This window comes from Camelus bactrianus, chromosome 9 (genome assembly GCF_048773025.1).
Source record: "Camelus bactrianus isolate YW-2024 breed Bactrian camel chromosome 9, ASM4877302v1, whole genome shotgun sequence".
NCBI lineage: Eukaryota > Metazoa > Chordata > Mammalia > Artiodactyla > Camelidae > Camelus > Camelus bactrianus.
In genome coordinates, this window is record NC_133547.1 from 44,100,232 (window position 1) to 44,120,899 (window position 20,668).

At 35.8% G+C, this 20,668-nt stretch overlaps 1 protein-coding gene across 3 annotated transcripts in view; it reads right to left on the reverse strand.

Annotated features, from left to right (window-relative positions):
• Nucleotides 1-20,668, reverse strand: part of TRIM33 (tripartite motif containing 33) — a 114,635-nt gene that overhangs the window by 57,974 nt on the left and 35,993 nt on the right. For all 3 annotated transcript variants that reach the window (XM_074370233.1, XM_074370232.1, XM_010968863.3), the window contains exons 2-4: nucleotides 9,908-10,026; nucleotides 9,342-9,486; nucleotides 9,052-9,184 (exon numbers count right to left, since the gene is read on the reverse strand). In XM_074370233.1, the coding sequence (XP_074226334.1) occupies nucleotides 9,052-9,184; nucleotides 9,342-9,486; nucleotides 9,908-10,026 (397 nt within the window). The remainder of the gene's footprint in view (nucleotides 1-9,051; nucleotides 9,185-9,341; nucleotides 9,487-9,907; nucleotides 10,027-20,668) is intronic.

Genomic DNA, 20,668 nt, shown 5'->3' on the forward strand with positions numbered 1-20,668 from the left:
TAAGAGGACTCTTCTAATTATTCACTTTCTCTAGAGCATGAAAAGGCCTCTAATTCCAGGAAACAGGGTAGTGAAGAACAGTGAAACAGAAAAGTGTCATTACAGGCAATCTGGAAGCAAGCTGGGAGAAGTGAAGGTCCCACAGTTTAGAGTGTAGATTTACGTTTAATCTCCCTAATTTCAGTAAAGTACCTTATACTCACCCTCCATCTGGGCCTAATTTCTCCAAGAGTCTCTGATCTTACTTAGAGAATAAGCCCTACTTTTGTCATACTTATCACCTCTAGATCCTGAACCACATAGGTGTCTGGGAAATAAAGAAAATGGCTTCATTTACACCTCATTTGCATGCCCTTGGGTTGTAGCTCATTCAATTCTAGTAGGTCAATTATCAGGTCCAACAAATATTCAATCAATTTCCCTGGTTTTGAAAAACTAACAAATCTCTATTGACGTCTCTTCCTTAATTAAGTCTATACTTTTTAAATTTATTTACTAGAGGGAGGGGGGATAACCCTATGGTTTAGCTAGAAACTATGTAGTGTTCTGAGGTACAAAATTTTACAAAGTTCTATAGATGCTTTCCTTTTTTGAAAACTTCCAAGGCCATAAAGAAAACCAAGACCTCAATAAAGTTTTTTTTTTAAAAGAGAAAAATGTGTAAGTCACAATGTTAGTAACAACAGTTAGACTGTTACAGAGTACTTACTGTGCTAAGCATTTTATAGGGACAATTCTCCACTTAACCCTCACAGCCACCTTATAAGGTTGGTACTGCGTTTTCCCCATTTGTAAGATATACAAGCACGCTCACCACAGTTCATCATCTGTATCACTATACTATGCAGCAATCGTCTTAACAGGGGTGCAGGGGGATGCAAAACTATAATTATAGAGTGTATAAGTCAATAATAATTATGGAATAAGGTTACATTTTAACCAAAGGAAAATTCACATGTTTTTAATGAAATCAAGATTCAACATAAGAATCCTGAAAAAAAAAAAAAAAGATAAAAGAGAACTGTGAGAATTAGAATACTTCAAAAAAATAAACAACTTCAAAAACTAGATCACTAAAATGAAAGACAAAAGACTCAAATCTATGGCTTGGCTAATAAAGAATAAGGAAATAACTCAGCTATTCAACATTATAAACAAGACAGAGATATAACCACAAGTTTTTATAAAATCTTAACAGTCTGCTTATTTCTAAGTAATATATTTTTAAAATCTCTATTAAATAGACGATTTTCTAAGAAAATATAAATTATCACAATTGCATGAGTAAGAAGTTTATACTGTATAGCACAGGGAACTATATTCAATATCTTGTAGTAACTTATGGTTAAAAAGAATATGTATGTTACTATATGACTGATATTGTGCTGTACACCACAAATTGCTACAACATTGTAAACCGACTATACTTCAATTAAAAAAATTAAAATAAAAAAAAAAAAGAAAGACCTGCAGCTGCTGCAGAAATAACCAGAACCCAAAGTCAAATGCCTCCAGAAAAACAAACAAACAAAAAAAACAATTGCATGAGTGACTCAAGAGGTGGGAAATTCAACTTGATCAATAAGCATGTGAGAATCTGAGCCCCTTAAAGAACTAGCCCTAAAAAGCCATAAGTCCAGACAGGGAAATGGGATGGGTAAGATGGAACAAAGGTATTAGGAAAGAAAACACACAGAAATGAACTGGCTTTAAGGTTAAATAGTTCTCTTGACAGTGTTCCGTAAGTTAAGAAACAGCATTTGTAAAGGCAGAGAAGTTTAAAACAGAAGGTTTCCTACTGTAAGAGTGCAAATAGGAGATAACAGATTGTGTAGTTAAGAATTTAGCCTTGCCCAAAGAGAAGTGTGGCCTTTACCCTCAGCTGCTGGGAACGCATCTATAAGCCCTTGAAATGTTCTGCCTGATAAAAATGTTTTTGTTTCCTTGGGGCCTTAGGCCACAGGCTAATGATATGATTTACAGTAGGGTCTTTGGGTCACAGAGTATTAGCTCAACCTCAGGAGAGTCTGGAGACAGGTCAGTCAACTGGACAGTGAACTGTATCTACAATGCAGAGCTCCAATAAAAATTCTGGACACCAAGGCTCATGCAGGACGCCTTGGCTGGCAATATTCTGTTCATGCTGTCACACATCACTGCCAGGAGGAGTCAGCTACATCCAGAATTACACTGAGAAAAGACAACTGGAAGCTCCACATTTAGAACTCTCCTAGACTCTGCCACATGCATTGTTCCCTTGGATGATTTTAATCCATATCCTTTCACTGTAATAAGCATTAACTGTCAGTATACAGCTTTCAGTGAGTTCTAGCAAATTACTGTATCTAAGGGTAGTCTTGGGAAATCCTGAACTTTCAAGTGAACTGTGAGAAGTGAGTATGGTTTTGGGGATCACCATATTCTGCAGTTGGTATCAGAAGTGAGAGGAGACCTGTGAATTGTTCCCTAACAAGCAGTTGGCATCAAAAATGGGATTCACTAAAATGACCCTGACTCACTGAAACATGTGGTTGAGAAGAGGAAGGAAAAAATGACAGAGGTTATGAATCTTTGATTCCTGGATGACTACCTATCTAGCCACTCATGGTATGTAACTGCAAATGCAATTACTAGAGGTAAAACTTACCAACAGAATTTAGAAATGGTAGACCCAACACCATAGGAGTTGAGTCATTGGATAAACAAGGAAATACAAACTAATTAAGAAACAAGTTCATTAAACAATTCCTTGGTTATTGTTATCTGTAGTAGCTAAAATGAAGAAGGTGTTGGGACAGATCCTGACACTGGGCAAAGCTCAGTTTCAGCCAGTCTGAGCTATGGCCACTAGCCTCAGGGCCATTCCAAGGCAGAAAACTGTGCTGAGATAGAAGACAGCACCTCAAAAACTTCCACTTACAATGTAGTTCAGGTTGAGGAAAGACAAAATCAAGAAACTGATAAAACCAGGAAGTACAATGCAAAGGAACTGTCTCACTGTATGGACTGACATTATATGCTTCCTGAAAAAAAACCTCTACTAAAATACTGTGAGACTGACTAATTATGTAGAAGCAGTATCTTTTTAATATTATAACAGCTTTATTGAGGTATAATTTATGTACCCCACAATTCACCTATTAAAAATTACAATTCAGTGGTTTTGAGAATATTCCCAGTAGTATAACCATTACTACGATCAATTTTAGAACATTTTAATCCTCCGCAAGAGAAACCCTGTATACATTTGCAGTCATTCCTCATTTTCCCAACTCCACCCCAGGTCTAAGCAACCACTAATCTACTTTCTGTCTCTGTGGATTTGCCTATTCTGGAACCTGCATATGGAATCATACAATATATGGTCTTCGTTGACTGGCTTTTTTCACTTAGCATACAATGTTTTCCAGGTTTACTATGTTGTACCATGTATCAGTAATTACTCCTTTTTATTGCCAAATACTATTCTATTATATGTTTAGACCACTTTTATTTACCCAACAGTTGATGGACATTTGAATTGTTTCCACTTTTTGGATATTATATCATTGTGAATGCTGCAGAATAGAAGAGCAATGTTTGAGTTGATGCAGGATCCGCAGCTCACTACCACTGTACATAATCCATATATAATCTAGACACACAGCAGGTCATTCCCAAGGGGACAGCCAGCCTGGTGAACTAGATAAAAGCCCCTGTAAAGATTGTTTACCATCAGACAGGTGATTATCCATCTCATATAGGTGCTAAATGGAACTCCCCAGAAGAACTGGCTGATATACTTCTCACACAAGCCATGCCAGATTAGCATTATGAAGATCAGGATATTCATCTACTGAGCATGCCTTTTACCAAGGTCAAGGTAAACAGTATGATTAAGGAGAACCCTTTTACATGGGCACCTCCAAGTAATTTTACTTCTGCAAAATCTAGCAACAATCTGAGAAGCCTTATCAGATTTACTGTCTCAGCTTTATGGGCCTTACAGATGCTAAGAAAATTAGAGTAATTCATGAGAAAATAGGAAAAGATAAAGGGGAGAGTCAAAGGTTTTATACCAGCAGGAAGAGAATCTTTAGATGGCTGTTTTTTTTAAAAAAAAAAAAACAGAGAGGATGAATAAAGCAGACATTGATGGGGTTTAAACAAAGATCTTAATGCAGTGCTCCTGGAGGTTGGGTGGACCAAAGGAAGTCAATGTTGGTCCTCAACATTAAAGGGCACTAAACAACTCTGCTGTATTTACCCCTGGACCAAGAAGTTGTAAAAGCTGGAGGGCAAAGATGATAATGAGAAACCTGACCTTGTATTGCCTGGAGAGACTGTTTCATGGATTACTCAAACTGAAGACTGAAGGAGAGGCCAGGGTCTTCTGGCTCAAACCTCAGCTGAAGAAGCCAAGGCAATATGCACTTGTGTAGGTAAAACAGCCGGGGTGGTGGGGATGTGATAAGAGACACTTCCGGGACTCCTTGGCATGGGAGCCCAATACTCTAAGACCCTAAAACCTACTGAAGGTCTAATGGGGGCTAAGGTTAGACTGGGACGAGAGGGATAGTTGATAGGATTAAGGTTAAAGTTTGGATGAAAGTTGGAACAGCTCATACAACTTAATAACAAAAAAACAAACAAACAAGCCAAAAATAAGCAGCAGACCTAAACAAGCAATTTTCCAATGAAGGCATACAAATGGCCAATAGGCACATGAAAAAAATGCTCAATATCACTAATTCAGAGAAATGCAAATTAAAAACTACAATGAGGTATCATCTCACACCAGTCAGAAGGGCCATCATTAAAAAGTCCACAAATGATAAATGCTGGAGGTGTGGAGAAAAGGGAACACTCCTACTCTGCTGGTGGGAATGTAGTTTGGTGCAGCCATTATGGAAAACAGTATGGAGATTCCTCAAAAAACTAAAAGTAGACCACATGATCCAGCAATCCCACTCCGGGCCTAATTTCTGGAGGGAACCCTAATTTGAAAAGATATATAAACCCCAATGTTCATAGCAGCACTATTTACAATAGTCAGGACATGGAAACACGCTAAATGTCCACTGAGAGAAAACTGGATAAAGAAGTTGTGGTATATTTATACAATGGAATACTATTCAGCTATATATATATATACATAAAAGAATAATTCCATTTGCAGCAACAAAGATGAACCTGGAGACTGTCATTCTAAGTGAAGCAGGCCAGAAAGAGAAAGAAAAATACCATATGATATCGCTTATATGTGGAATCTAAAAAAAAAGACACAAATGAACTTACAAAACAGAAACAGATTCACAGAGAACAAATTTATGGTTACCACTGGGGGAAGCGGGGTGGGAAGGGAAAAAACCGGTAGTTTGAGATTTGCAGATACTAACTACTACATATAAAATCAATAAACAACAGATTTATATTGCATAGCACAGGGAACTATATTCAGTATCTTGTAGTAACTTATAATGAAAAAGAATACCAAAACGAATATATGTATATGTATGACTAAGACATGCTGTACACCAGAGATTGACACAACACTGTAAACTGACTATACTTCAGTAAAAAAAGAGGGGGGAGAAAGTTCAAATATATGAACAGACTTTATGAAATAGTTATATCTCTCCTTTATGTGAATATATTATTGAAATGGATATTAGGTCTGACTGGTATTATAAAAGAGAAGACATAAGTTCACCCTAAGGCTAGTCTTGATTAGACATGCTAAATAAGAACCACTAAAACTGTCCAAGTCCACTGAAGTTAATTTGAGACAGTATAGGATACCTGAATGACCAAGAGATTTTGACTTTAATGACGAATTAAAGCTGGAGTGCCAGCACCAATGAATTCTCTGTACAATAACCATGTGTACCCTGTGAAAAAAGTAAATGGCTCATTAAGAATAACTGCAGACTATTAAAGTTTGAATAAAGTTGTGCCACCATAGCATCAGCAGTCTTTGATATGCGTTCCACAGTACAAAAAATATATATACAGCAGGTTAAAAGAGTGGGACTCAGTGACTGAACCTGCAATTTTTTTTTCTTTAACACTGAAAAGGAGCCAACAATATTTTTCCTTCATGTGGAAGGATCCTAATTTATGTTTATTATACTGCCACAGGGTTATTTCAATTTACCAGCTTACTGGTATAATCTGGTTAGAAGGGATTCAGACTTAACGCAGGTCCTGAGTATAATCAAACACTATACTGATTTCATATCAATAGCAGAAACTAAAGACAAAGGTAGGACTGACTTAACTGCAATGGTGACACACGTGACCAACAGAGGCTATTGCTAAATACAGCAAAGGTTGAAGGACCTACCCAAACTGGTGAAATTCTTAGGAGTGATACAGGCAGGTGTTATCCTTGACATTCAACATGTGAAAAAAAAAAAAAAAAAAAAACTGCTTTTGCCACCTACCCCAAGAACTAAACCAGAAGCCTAACATTTGGTTGGTATATCTGAATTTTAAAGAACACATATTCCACATCTAGGAATATTACCAGCACCGATCAATACAACTACCCAAAAGAAGGTTGCATTTGAATGGGGGCCTGAACAAAACCAGGCCATGTTTGAAATGTAAAAAGCAGTATCTCTCTTGACGCTTTTGGGTCCCTGTGATCCACACTCAGACACGATTTTATAGTATTGGCAGCACATTCTTATGCAGACTGAAACTTACGGCAAAAACCTCTGAGTGTCACTTAGAAAAGACCCACCAGAATTTTGGACCAGAACATTTCTGGATGCCGCAATAAAATTTATATCATTTAAGAGAAAATTATTAACTTGCCACTGGGCATTAAGACAGACTCTGTAACTGAAGGACATAAAATAACCCTAAAACCTGGCTCGTAATGTTTTGGGTGATAGAGGAATACTCTAATAAGAAGAGTTATACAGCCATGTAAACAGAGATGGTTTGTACAGGAACATGCAACCAGGAAGATGCAAAGAGGTATCTATTTATTTTATGTATAAGCAAGTAGCTGGCCTCTTTTCTCCTAAATCTGACATTGAAACCACCTGAGGAGCTGCTGAATGCTATGATCACATAAGTGGTGCCCTATAAACAGCTTGGTTTACAGATGGTAGTTCTAAGGTGAACAGACAGCATTCTGTTTAGAAAACCATCACTCTAACGGAAGAAGGTAATAACAAATCGTATCAATGAGCTGGACTGTATGCTGTTATCCCCTATGTTCAGGTTTTTACTGAACTCTGCACTTGATGTTGAAGAGAGGGTAATCATATGGACTGTTTCTTAACTTCACACAGATGATAAAGAGAAAGAGTTTGGTAAGATTCAATAATGTATGCTATACTGAACACTTTAAACTCTGACTACAGGGTATCACTGAAGAGTGCTTTTAAAGGGGGTGAGGTAGGGCACAACTATACATTAGCCAAATGATACTGGCAGCAATGTAAACAGAATGAATTTGACAAGGGAAAACTCAAAGCACGGAGACTAGTTGTAAATGTGTTTTAGTAATAGGAACTTAGGCTTTTAGGTCCAATGACACTGGTTCTGCAGTAGCCTATTCAGAAAAAATTTAAAGTGTGAACTAAAGAAAAGGGAGGAACATTCAAGAGATAATTAGTACTTCAATATAAGTGGTAAAGGAAAGAGATGAAGGAAAGGGAAGGAATGAATCACGGCTAAACTTTGAGAGAGGGGTGGTTGAACCTATTCTTTCACAGGAAAGAGGATGCCATGTTCCTATTCTTTTTGCTTCACAACATCAATTTAAAGGGCCATAAGAAATCTAAATCCTCAAAGATCCAACTGCAGCTGTGAGAAAGTAATTTAATGTCTTACTGAGATTTATTACAACACAAGGGTAAGATCTGGCCCTGAGCTGAAGGCATCCACAAGATTAGTCACTTCAAGTAAAACATTAGCCAATTTGCAAGTAAGATGAACATTTTGTAACAAAGGTACAAAAGTTTAAAGTAGGACTTCTACACAAATGTTCTGTAAACAGTGAGAGGTGCCTAGAAAAAGAAAAAAGCATTAACTTTATGTGGTCAAGTGTGAGCAATTCCATACACCGTATTCTATATTCTGAATACCACATGGGAGAAAACAAGCACACGGGCGAAAACAGATCTGGAGTCCAACTGCCTATGTTCAAATCCTGGATCTACCACTTATGGTGACACCTTGTACAGCTTGCTAAAAAGCTTTCTGTGAGTAGGCTGGCTCACCTTTAAAACAGTCAGGATACCAGTACCAACACTTCATGGGTGGTTGGTGTGAATTAAATGAGCAAGCAGCATTCAGAAAAGTGCCTAACACAAACTACAGATGCAATAATTGTTAGCAGATAGGATTCATGTACCCTTTTCTTAAAGAGGATTCTAATGAATTCCAATGACTCTAACAAACTAAAAGCTCTAAGACATCCTTTAGTTAATAGGTTTAGGTGTGGTTAATCCAACTTAACACCTGACTAGAAATTTCAGTAGTTTTCAGAACAGTTCAGATGTAACAGGCTGGTGATAAGTGAATACTATTGCATTCTGAGGGTAAAGAGGGTTGAAATACAAAACTATGTAGCAATGAATTAGCAACTATGCTTATTCAGATGCTTATAAATCCTTAGTTTTTCTATAAACTGTGTATCTAACGTGATCGGTATATTTATGTTTTGATGTTAAAATGGGTATCAGTTAGCCATACCCATGGAAATACTACCTTTTAAGATGACAGCCCACAGTCTAAATCCCACAGTATACTTGAAAAAAGTGTATTTGAACCAGAGGCATTGAATACAAAGAAATAATACAATTCCATTCTTGCAACCCAAATCCATGTACTGATATATTTTCAAAAAATATTCATAAGACAATTAGACACAAATATAGAAACCATTAAATAACTTATCAAAAACATATCTTGCATTAGTAAATAAAATATACAAAACTGAAAATTTTTAAATGCTAAAAAAAATTATGAGATAAATATCTGCTTTAGGGAAAATACTTAATTTTACAAGAACTTTTAATAATACTTAATAAGCAATTATGATTTCTGTACCTATGTTCTTTGTGTTCCAACAGCTGACAGTCTCTACACGTCAGTCTATCACATGTTTCACAGAAAAGTTTCAACTGTTCTTGTTTGTGTACAGGGCAGAAAACAGGGCGCTGACCAGATGCTCCAACAGACTCTGCAGTAAAATAAAACATACATTTTTAAACCAAACCAAATTTCTGTCTAACCTTCTAAATTCTTACTGGTATCAAAAGCTTATAAAGATAAGTAGGAATGTTATACAGGCAAAAAGGGGAGATTAACAGTAATCATTAAAACTGCTTCTGTCTTACCTGAGACATCTTCTTTCTTCCTGATCAGGTGATCTTTAGTGAATTTTACTCTCTGATGTGCTTCAATACATGTCTTACATAGCCACTCTCCACATTCCACACAAAATCCAACTGCACTTGCATTGTCTTCACAACTAGTACATACCTAAAGGAGGAAATAAATACTAATCTACATTAAATTTACAAAATATAGATCCACAAAATTAAAAGGTGAAAATATCCCAAGTTGCTCTCAAATATACCAATGCCTTGTACCTAGAATAAAATTATTTTGTTATCCATTTATCTTCAACAAAATCCTTTCCCCTTCAGATCAAACATTCAGGTGGGCAAGAATCTAAGTCTCAGAACACAAAATCCACGTAAGATTTGAATTTTTAGGTAATGACTTTTTGTCTCATTTAACCAGGTCTGAGGGTGTAGAATAAAGATATCCTTCATTTTCAATTTGAAAGATGAAACTAAGGCAGAACTACCCTAAATTATGTAACAATCCAAACATATTTTTCTTCTAATTCACATTTTGATATCAAGATAGGAATATAAAGAAAAATTGAGAAACATACCTGTTCTGATTTCTCGTCAGAACTGCTAGGAGCTTCAGATGTATCTTTCACAAAATAATTATCCACAAGGTCTATCTGTCTGCATTCTTGGCGGCATACTGGGCACCGTATTACACCAACTACAACACAAAACAACATTAAGAAATATCCTTCAAGGAAAAATAAGGAAACTGTACATGATGCCTGTATGTAACCTATCCACTCAAATGTTATAGGCAAGAACAAAGAAATAAGCATTAAGAGCTGAGTAAAATAAGTTATTCCACTGAGGTATATTCCTTTGGGGAAAAATGATAGCCTATTTAGGAAAAGAAAACAGTATTAATATGCAAAAAATTTTTAAGGTGCTTCTTTATTACAATATGTAGTTGGTTGGCTGAATAATGGCCCCCAACGATATCCAGGTCCTAATCCTTAAAAAACCTGATTCACTCTATATGGCAAAGAGGATTCTGCAGATGTGATCAAATTAAGGATCCTGAGATGAGAATGCTGTCCTGGATTATTTCATAGGCCCTAAATGTCATCACAAGTGGTCCAGTAAGAGGGAGGGAAATGAAAATTTGACTACAGAAGAAGAGGCAATTGATAAGGAAAGACAAGGTTAGAGTAATATGCTCTGGAGACGGAGACAAGTCAAGGAATACAGGTGGCTGCAATAAGCTGAAAAAGACAAGAAAATGGATTTTCTCCTCAGAGCCTCCAGAAGGAACCAGACCTGCCAACACTTTGACTCTAGCCAGTAAAACTGGTTTCAGAAACCTGAACCTCCAAGAACAGCAAAAGAATAAAATGTGTGTTGTTTTAAGATTCTTAAATGTATGGCAATTTTGTTACAGCACCAAAAGAAAAACACAATCTCTCATCTTATAAATTCTAACTTGGTTTAGAACTGCTTAAATTTAAGTTAATGTGAGAAGAAAGAACATCTGTGACTTAACCTGCTAGTGTTCTACCATCTATCAGGACAGATAAACATGCTGAGGTAACATATGGAAGTTACAGTTAAGAACTAGAAAATAGCACCATAGTCGACACAACAAACTGACTACTATTGTCAACCATAAAGTTGAGGATATAACTTAAATGATACAGCTCTTGCTTTTAAGAAAGTGTTCAAGACTAGTATGTAATTTTTACAGTTATTCCATGCACAACGATAGGACGCACTATACAAAGACAAGGATATAAACAGAGTTCCAAAGAGTTGTACGTATACAAACTACAGAACCTTGTATAAAACTGTAATGGAAAAAAAAAAAAAAAGTCATGGCTAAAAGTAGGAATATCACTCAACAGACATATATACAATGTTAAAACAAATTCAAATTTACAATTATATATTTGAAAGCAAAATAGTTTTTATAATACAAAATGCATCTTGCTCAAAGGAAATGCACAAAAACAATTTTTCAAATTAAAGGAAGAAACAGTATGGTCAGGAGAAAGAGGAAAATGATTATATATATTTTTGTATCTGAGATGGCATGAGTTACACCTGTTCAAGAAACAAAAGTATAACTACAAAGGAGATAAGTAATTTAGGGGCAAAAATACATGAGTAACTAACTTCTTATCGTGAATAAGGTAAGTTTTCACTGAAGAGGTGGCACTTACACATGGTCTTGAAGAATCAACATGCATTTACTAGTGTACAAGAAAGAGTTTACTTGGTTGGCCTGGGTTCCCTAAACCCTACAAATTCCTAAAGAATGCCTATCTTCAATATCGGCCCTTGACTGGCTCATGGGAGATGATCTCTGAACCCATGGAATATTATGCCTGATAAAAGTGTTTTTGTTTGCCTAAGGCCTTGGGTCATCTGTATTCAGTTTGACTTTTGGGGTCAGCTGGAGTCCAAGTAGGTGGTATCAGTTCTGTGGAGGCTGCATCCCTATGTGACTGATTCCCCAATAAAAACCCCAGACACAGAGGCTCAGGTACACGTCCCTGCTTGGCAATACTCCTGCATGTTGTCAGACACTGTAACTGGGAGACTGAAATATCTCCCTGTGCAACTCCACCGCAAGGAGATACCTGGGAGCTTGCATCTGCTTTCTCCTGGACTTTACACCATGCACTTTTTCTCTCTGCTAATTTTAATCTGCATCCTTTCACTGTAATAAAATGCAACTATGAGCATAACAGTTTTTCTTAATTCTGTGAGTCCTTCCAGCAAATCACTGAATCTGAGGGTGGTCATAGGGACCCCTCAACAAAACAAGGAAAGGAAGAAAGAGCATGCAAATGAAGAATAGCAGGTACAATGTTCAAAAATGGAAGAGAAGAAAAGTAGTCTACAGACAGAAAAATATCTGTATGCATACATAATTATATATATGTAAAATGTTGAAAAAGTTAATTTGCAACATCTAAATGAAGGAATATCTCTGAAGAGACATTCTGTTCTGAGCAAGAAACATTCAATATTATGAAAAATTACCATTATACCCGTGTAAATAAATGATTTGATTCAAGTCATACCAAGTGTTTTGTTTCTTTGAACTCAACAAGCTGATTCTCAGATTCTTAAAATTTCTACTTCAGTCTGGCAAGCTGACATCACTGTTCATAAAAACATAAATTCACCTTTTCCTCATTCCAAACTCCCCCTTAAAATAAAATTAAGGGATTTAAAAGATAAGTTACATAAGGAATGGGGGAATACATTTGAGAAAGACTCTTATTTGCCATAAGGATTTTCAGAGAAGCTTGGAATAAAGAAATTTGAAGCATGAAAGAATTCCCAATGAGACACAAGGAAAATTCAAGACTGCAGCTGTCAGCGAGTGTCATTCCTATGCTGACTACTTACTTCTGTCAGAATACCCAGAAGTCAAGGTGCCTTATCACCAAGACAAAAAGAGCTGAAGCTTCTTTAGAGAACTTTTTTTTCTATCTGCATCTATATTTATAAATAAATTTAAAAATTGTATAAATTTTTGTGTTGAAAATGAGAGTCATTCTCCACTTGAGTTTATGAGTAAGTATTCCCTTGTAATTAGTGTAGATCAGATGAGTGTGCTCCTGACTCAATCACTCAGTACTAGTTGTCATGGTGAGTTTTGATTATTATACAACTGAAACCCAAACTTCAAAGCCAAAGCTACTGACCAGTTTTATACATAATGTCCTTAGAACTGATTTCATTACCTCAAAGCTCAAGTTCTGAGAGTCTCATTCATACCTATTAATTTCTTTTAAATGCCAATTTACTAAAATGTGTAATTACTGACAGGGGGCTGGTGTTAAAGGCCCGAACAGACAAGCCTACGAACTAGTTTATCTCCACAGTGTTATTTTGTTAAGTGGAATTCAGTTTCAGTAAATTGGTGGACTTCCATTCAAGATGGATCACTAAACAGATGTGCAAAGACCACCTGACCCCGACCTGAAACACAGAAATGACTAACCTACAACAAGTTTATGTGTAGATCCAAAAATATACAACTGTGTCTACAACCAAGAAGGCAACGTTTTGAAGTGCCGGAAACAAAAAGGGCACTCAAAGCCCAAGTGGTAAGGCACTGATGCAAGTGGGCCACAGGGGTTATCGGTCCAGCCACTGGAAACATGAAGTGACACAAAGGTTGAAGGTGAAACTGAGCTCCCTCCATAAAGCCGTGGGGCAGGCTCTAAGTACTCTATAACCTAAAATCCTTGCCAGCCCTGGAGTCAACCACAAGAAGTCAGAACACCAAATCAGCTTCACACACAGATGTGTAATCAAAGTGTGTACGGTCTGCACAGTACACAGAAAAGCCTAGTCAAGAAACTAAGAAGCTTGTCTAGTAGAGCTTTCCAGGTTGCTGAACTTGTGGAGATTCGGGGAGAATGACATATTCAACGAGCCTAGAAGTTCCACACCTCTTCCCACATACCTTGGCCCATGCATATCCTTTTTCTGGCTGTTCCTGAGTCATATTCTTTGATAATAAACTGGTAACCTATCCAATGTCAGAGGACTTAAGGGAAGTTCAGGTAGTGATGCAACGTCCAGCCCTGCACCTTCATGTCCTGGCACAAGTTTTCCTGGGACTTCAGAAATGCTGAGTGGAAAATTGGGAGTGAATCTATTATAAACCAGAGGAACCCAAGGAATCCAGTCCATCATACTAGTCATCTTCCCCAAGGCTGAAGTCAATGTTTCTCTTCTATTCTCTAACCTAAGTTCAATATCTTACTTAAAATCTCCTCTTCAATCAATCCAAACAAAATGTCCACAATGCAGAAGTCATTATTTTTGCCAAATATCCACTTCTCTTCCTGGGATTCCTATTTAGGTGAATTCACATATTCATTTAACAACAATAGCAAAAAGAAGCTTGTCTGGACGCTTACAAACATGAAACCATCTCATTAGAACACCTCCCAACCCAAGGCACAAGAGGAACTTCCACTGAAGATAAGCTCATAAGTAAAACTACAGTACACATGAAGAAACCCAATACTATTAAAGTGAGTCAACAAACACAATAAACCAAGAAGTAAAAACCTAAACCACAGAAAACAAAACAGCCTGAAAAAGACTTCAAATATGTGTAAATTGTTCAGAGACATAAAGTGACAAACAGAATCTATGAAAATGGGCAGATCTGAAAAGAATCAAAGAAAATAAAATATTATTGAATAAACTCAAAACACAAGTAAGAGATAACTGTAAAGAAAATTATTAATGTATAAGATAAATATGAAGAAATCACATAGAATTCAACACAGGGATAAACAGAGACAAATTACAAAAGCAGTAAGCTAAAGAACTGAATGAGGAACTCCAGCATGTGCCAAAAGTTCTAAAAGTTCATGAAGGAAATGAGGTAGAGATACTACAGAGATAATGGCTGGAAATTTCAGAACTGAAGAAATGAGACCTCAGATTGCAATCCAAGTCTTGAGTAGGCTAAATAAAAAATAAATCTGCACCTAAACATAGCAAAGATGGAAAAAAAAAAAAAACACTCTTAACAACTACTAGTAACAGAAGAAAATCAGACTTAACAGATGACCTCATCAGTAAAAACAAACTGCCAAAAGAAACAGGAATATCTTCAAAGCTGTTAGAGAAAATAACAGTCAACCAGCAATCTGTATCCTGATAAAGATATTATTCAACAATAAGAGCTAATTAAATTATCGTACATATAACAATACTGCTATATGAACTGCTAATTCACTGCTATAAGAATAAAGCATTAAACTGAACCATGTAAAACTGCCAATAGTAGACCACTTATAACCTGCAAGTATAGCAATTTTACAAAGTTCACCCTGATATTTACTTTAGGAACATCAAAAAAATATTTAGAAGTGAGATATAAAAACTAATAAACAAAGGTATAAAACACATTGGGGGGAGGGTACAACTGAGCAGTACATGTCTAGCATGCACAAGGTCTTGGGTTCAATCCCCAGTATCTCCATTAAATAAATAAACAGACCTAATTACCACCCCTCCAAAAACATATTGATATCTACATATCCATGGGCTAAAAGTAAATATTATATAAATATTAGAGGTTACAAAATAAGAAATTAAAATATCAAAATACGGTAATCTGTTCTAATTAAACTACAGCTTTAAAAAAATCATCCTATATTGGTGTGATATGTATGTACACCCAGCCAAATTTAAAAAAATTAAAGAATGACATCTTAATGAAATTGAAAAAAAATCATTCTAATTACAGTATGAAGGGAAAACAGACATTAAAATTATGCCAATTAAAATAAGGTAAAGCCTTGCATTAACAAAATAAGCAAGGTCCTTAAAACTCAATCACACAAAATAGAGAGTCAAGTTTCAGAAATTCCAAGAATCTCTATTAGTTGGCACCTGTTTCTCAGTATGATTCACAAAAACTGGCTCATGAGACTACTAGGGACACAGGGGCTCTCTCCTAGTCCAACCACGCTCTACCTTGTTCTTCCCCCCTCATCCCACCAAGAATTTTAACCTGCCCATTTGAAAATGAGAACTGTGCTGGGGACAGGGGATAATCATGATCAAATTATATCTATATTTGCATTAGTAGAAGGTTTCACTGTAGTATTTATTGAGAAATTTATATTAGTTCATTTAAACTCTGTAAAGTAGGTTCAATTACTATCTCTACTTCAAAGATGAGGAAATTAAGGTTCAGAGACATTAGACAATGTTCTCAAGTCATATGACAATGTAAATTGAGGGGAGGGAAGACCTAGACCTGAAACCACAATGTCTGAACCTATAGCTCATGCTCTTAAAGCCTATGCTAAACTAGCTTTCTAAATAAAAGGCTTGTCTATTAGTAAAAAAATGAGAGACTAAACCAAGGCAGTCACAATAGAAATGTAGAGGATAAATTATTACTAAGGCAGAATTGACTGACTTAATGAATAAATGTGTGATGATGGAGATGTAACAGTTACAGCAAGGGAAGAAATTAGACATTCTAGAATTGCAAGTTCCTGGTATAGATAATTCATGGATAATTACATAATTACTCAAAGTGAGGGGAAAGTAATTTTAGTCAGAATGTAATGAGTAAGTTTTGGACAGACTGTTTAGCAGAGTTCTAGAGCTAGAGTGAACTACCAGCATGTAAGTAGTAGTGCAAATGTGAAGCACAGTTATGATTAGTGAGGGAGAATAGGATCAAGGACAGTATCCCTTGGTATACTAATATTTGTAAGTCAAGCAAAAGAAAAGGAGTCTTGAGATTTAGGAGACAGATTTCAAACATTTTCAACTGCAAATCACAGTAAGTACATTTTACAGCAAAAGCCAGTGCACAAACACATATGTGTCAGAAATAAATGAGAACCAAAAAGGGGTCAACTACTTTTTCCATGAACAATTCATGATCTTGTCACCACTGTACCAATTTACTTTTAGAATTACGTACTATCCTTAAATGTCGACTGACTCTTGGTGTGACCTAACAATCTTTTTATTCAGCTCTAGCTTCTCTTTCCCATACCTTGGAGCAGTTAGTCCAAATCTTCAATCATCAACTCCCCTCCTTTCCCTTAGAAAATAATGCTGAATGAAAAAATATAAACAGGTTTCAGGTGGAGAAAGGGGTGGAAGGGAATTTACACCTATGGCCTCCAATTACTTAAGTGGGAGGCCAGATCAAGTGATGAGAGTGAGAGTCTTGTGAGCTGAGTGTTGAAAGTTTGAATTGAGTAATTCAGGGAACAAGAGACTGGAGAGAATAATGAGATTACCAGGTAGTACCAAGAGCCTCAAGTTTGAAAGGTACAACCATTCCCAACGCTAATTCCTCCCTCCACTTTGCACCTATCTCTTGTTCATCTCTGATTCTTTCCTGTGTGCACACGGTAACAGGCACTGATGAAGAAGTACGTATTTTCTCAGAGGGAGGAAGGCAAAAAATAACTAGATTCTGAAGCAACAAGTCACTGATCTTTTCTACAGAAATTTTAGAACAATGAAGGTAGCAGCAGAAAGATCTTAGTATGAGTATGGGGGAGTTGGAAATGTGGAATGTTAAGTATGTTACCCATTCTTACAAAAAAAAGTTGACAATCAAGAGGGAGAAAGAGACAACGTACTGAGAGGAGAGGCAAAATAAAAAATACTGCATTACAGGAAAACAATGGACATATAATATAGAAAATAACTAAAATAATTGATTTATAATCAAATTAGCTTATCTCTACAAAATACCATAAATTTTCACAAGTCAGTTTTACCACTGTGGTCATCATTTTGTAATGTATAAAAATACCAAATCACTATGTTGTACACCTGAAAATAATACTGTAAGTCAACTATACTTTAATTTTAAAAATCGAATATTTTATGTGTACATAATATTTATAACATATATGCAGCCTGAACATAATAAAACAAAAACTCAAAAAGCCAAAGACAAAAATTTTTTTTACCACTAAATATAAAATTGGCTTAAGCTGAAGTCACAGTTATATATGGCCACTTATGTGCACAAATGATCATATAAGACCTGACACTGACTATGAAACATAACAAAATACATTTAGGAAATACATTAATAATCATGGATGTTATCATAAAGCCTCTTGGTATTCTTTAAACTTCCTAATTCTTAAAGATGTATCAATCTTTAAATTAAAATTTAGAAACCTCACATACTCAGAAAATTATACGTTCATTACCAAATATAGCAATCTAATTCCAATACTCAGCATTATCTGAAATAGGGTTCCTGTAGTTTTTTCAATATTGACAGAAACTTGTGTAAAAATAACATACTTTTAAAATCGGTAATGTGGACAAGTTATCGTCTGCTATTTTTTAAATGCAGTTTAAAAAACAACAAACAGTTTAACCAATAATTTATTAAGAATGATTTTTATATTTTTATAAGAAAAGAAGGAAAAGGCTACAGGGATAGTATTTGGACTACACAGCATAAATTATTACTATTTGATCCTTTACAGAAAAAGTACTGAATATCTAATTTGAATGAATGATTTTTCACTAACTCAGAAACAATGCCATACAACCAAAAACTTCAAGATAGTTCTTGAATTCAAGTACTCAACTCCAAAACTATAGGAATTCTGTCTTCTTAGTGGGCACATCTCACAGAATAGAGGGCTTCAATTTGTGTATATGTGAGTATATGTGCTTATGTGAGTAAACTTCCATGCACTGAAGTTTTCTCTACTCCCTTTTTGTGGGGGAAGGAGGTATGGAACAGAAAAGGCCCAGTGGAACCTGGGGTCTTGACCATGAAGAGCCAGAATTCCATGGCTGCCTGGTCCACTACATCTGTTTATTCACTGCCTCCTTTAGAAGACCATCTGAATTCTGCACGGACAGGCTCAATTGTTCAGTTTCTGGATTGTGTGAAGACTGCTCCAACCCACGCTGTACAAACTGAGCAGGGTAATAGTAAGGCTCTGCTACTCTTGGGACAAGGTATTTAATTTGAAAATACATTCAGTACTGGGCAGCTGAAACAGTTTATCATGTCTTCCATGGTCTACTCATTCACCATGACCAATAAACACCACCTCCCATAAACTTGACCCTATAAAGAGAGCCATACTAATGAATAGGCAAAGAACAAGTATATTCCATTTGAGGAGGTTCAGTAACTTGAGGGAGACCGAGGTGAACAATCAGAACCAGCTGACTGGCTCCTACTGAGGCAAAACTAATGGAAGAAATAAGAGAACTTGAGTAGGGGGGAAAAAAGGTACTAAGAACTCTCAGAGAAATGCAGTTAAGAGTATACATCACAAGTATAAAGACAAGAGCTCTGCTGGAATTAAGTAAACATGATTATCACACTTCTTTTAAATTTTAAAGAGATTAATAAAAGGTAATTCCTAAAAAGCAAATTGATCAAATTAAAAAACACAGCTAACAAAAGAAAGGTTTAAAGAGAAAAGAATAAACAAATATATACTAGCAAATGAGGGTGGGTGGAAGGAGGTAGAACAAACAAAACAGGGAAAACAATAACAGCCTTAAATAAATGTAATTTGACTTCAAAAAGCATTAAATAGGACAAGGAGGAATTTTATTGAGCAATAAAGGAATAAAAAAGGATACAATTCATAAACTGTCATAAACTTTAATGCAACAAACACGATGGCAGCCACAAACAAAACGTAAAAATATACAAAAATGTACAAACATTAACAGTAAAAGATAAAATTTAGCAGCTCTTGAACTTATTATTTCCTTATCTAAATTCTAAAATCCAGAAAATTTTGATAAAAAGTTTAGCTTTAAAACAAACTTAGTGTGGGTGGGAAGAGACAGACTGGGAGTCTGAGATTGCTAAATACTGACAGGTATATATAGAACAGATAGACAAGTTTATATTGTATTGCACAGGGAAATATATACAAGATCTTGTGGTGGTAGCTCATGGGGAAAATGAATATGAAAGTGAATATATGTATATTCACGTATGACTGAAAAATTGTGCTGTACACCAGAAACTGACACAACATTGTAAACTGACTATAACTCAAAACACACACACACACATACATACACACACACTCTTAATGAAAAAGACCCGATCTGAACTGGCATGAAACTGTATCTGTAGTTACCCTACTTAATGCAAATATCACTGCAAAAATACTACAGTAATTGATTGCAAGGATCCTGCCACAGCCCAGCTGAGAGGTTAAGAACTGTCTTGCCTCTCTAAAATGTGAAAATTTGTGCATCCCAAAATGCATTTGACACCAATTTGAATCCTGAATAGAGTTGTTTAACTTAAAAATAATAAAATATTTTTGTTTTCCTATGTCTATAAAACTTTAATCATATAACTTGGTCATGACAGAAGAAAGTAGAAGGTTTTACTGACCACACGTATGGACATAATCCAATCCAATAACCCTAAAAATACACATTGTAATTGACTGTACTTCAATTAAAATAAAAAATAAATAAATAATGTAGACTCTGGAACCAGACTAATTAGGTTTAAATTCTAGCCCCATCCCCTTCTGTGTTGTGTGACTTTGGGTTAGTTCCTTAACCTTGGAGTCTTGTAAAATAGAGATGGTAATAGTACAAAAAAAAAGTACCTATCGCAAGAGGTGCTGGAAGATTGTATGTGCTAATAAACATAAAATCCAACACAGAGTTAAGTACTCAGAAAATGGCAGCTATTATAATTAGCTACTATTTGTCTCAAAGATTTTAGAACATCACTGTGTAACAGAATTTTCTGTAATAATGGAAATGTGCTATATCTGCACTGTCCAGTGCGGCAGCCAATATAACAGGTGGCCACCAAG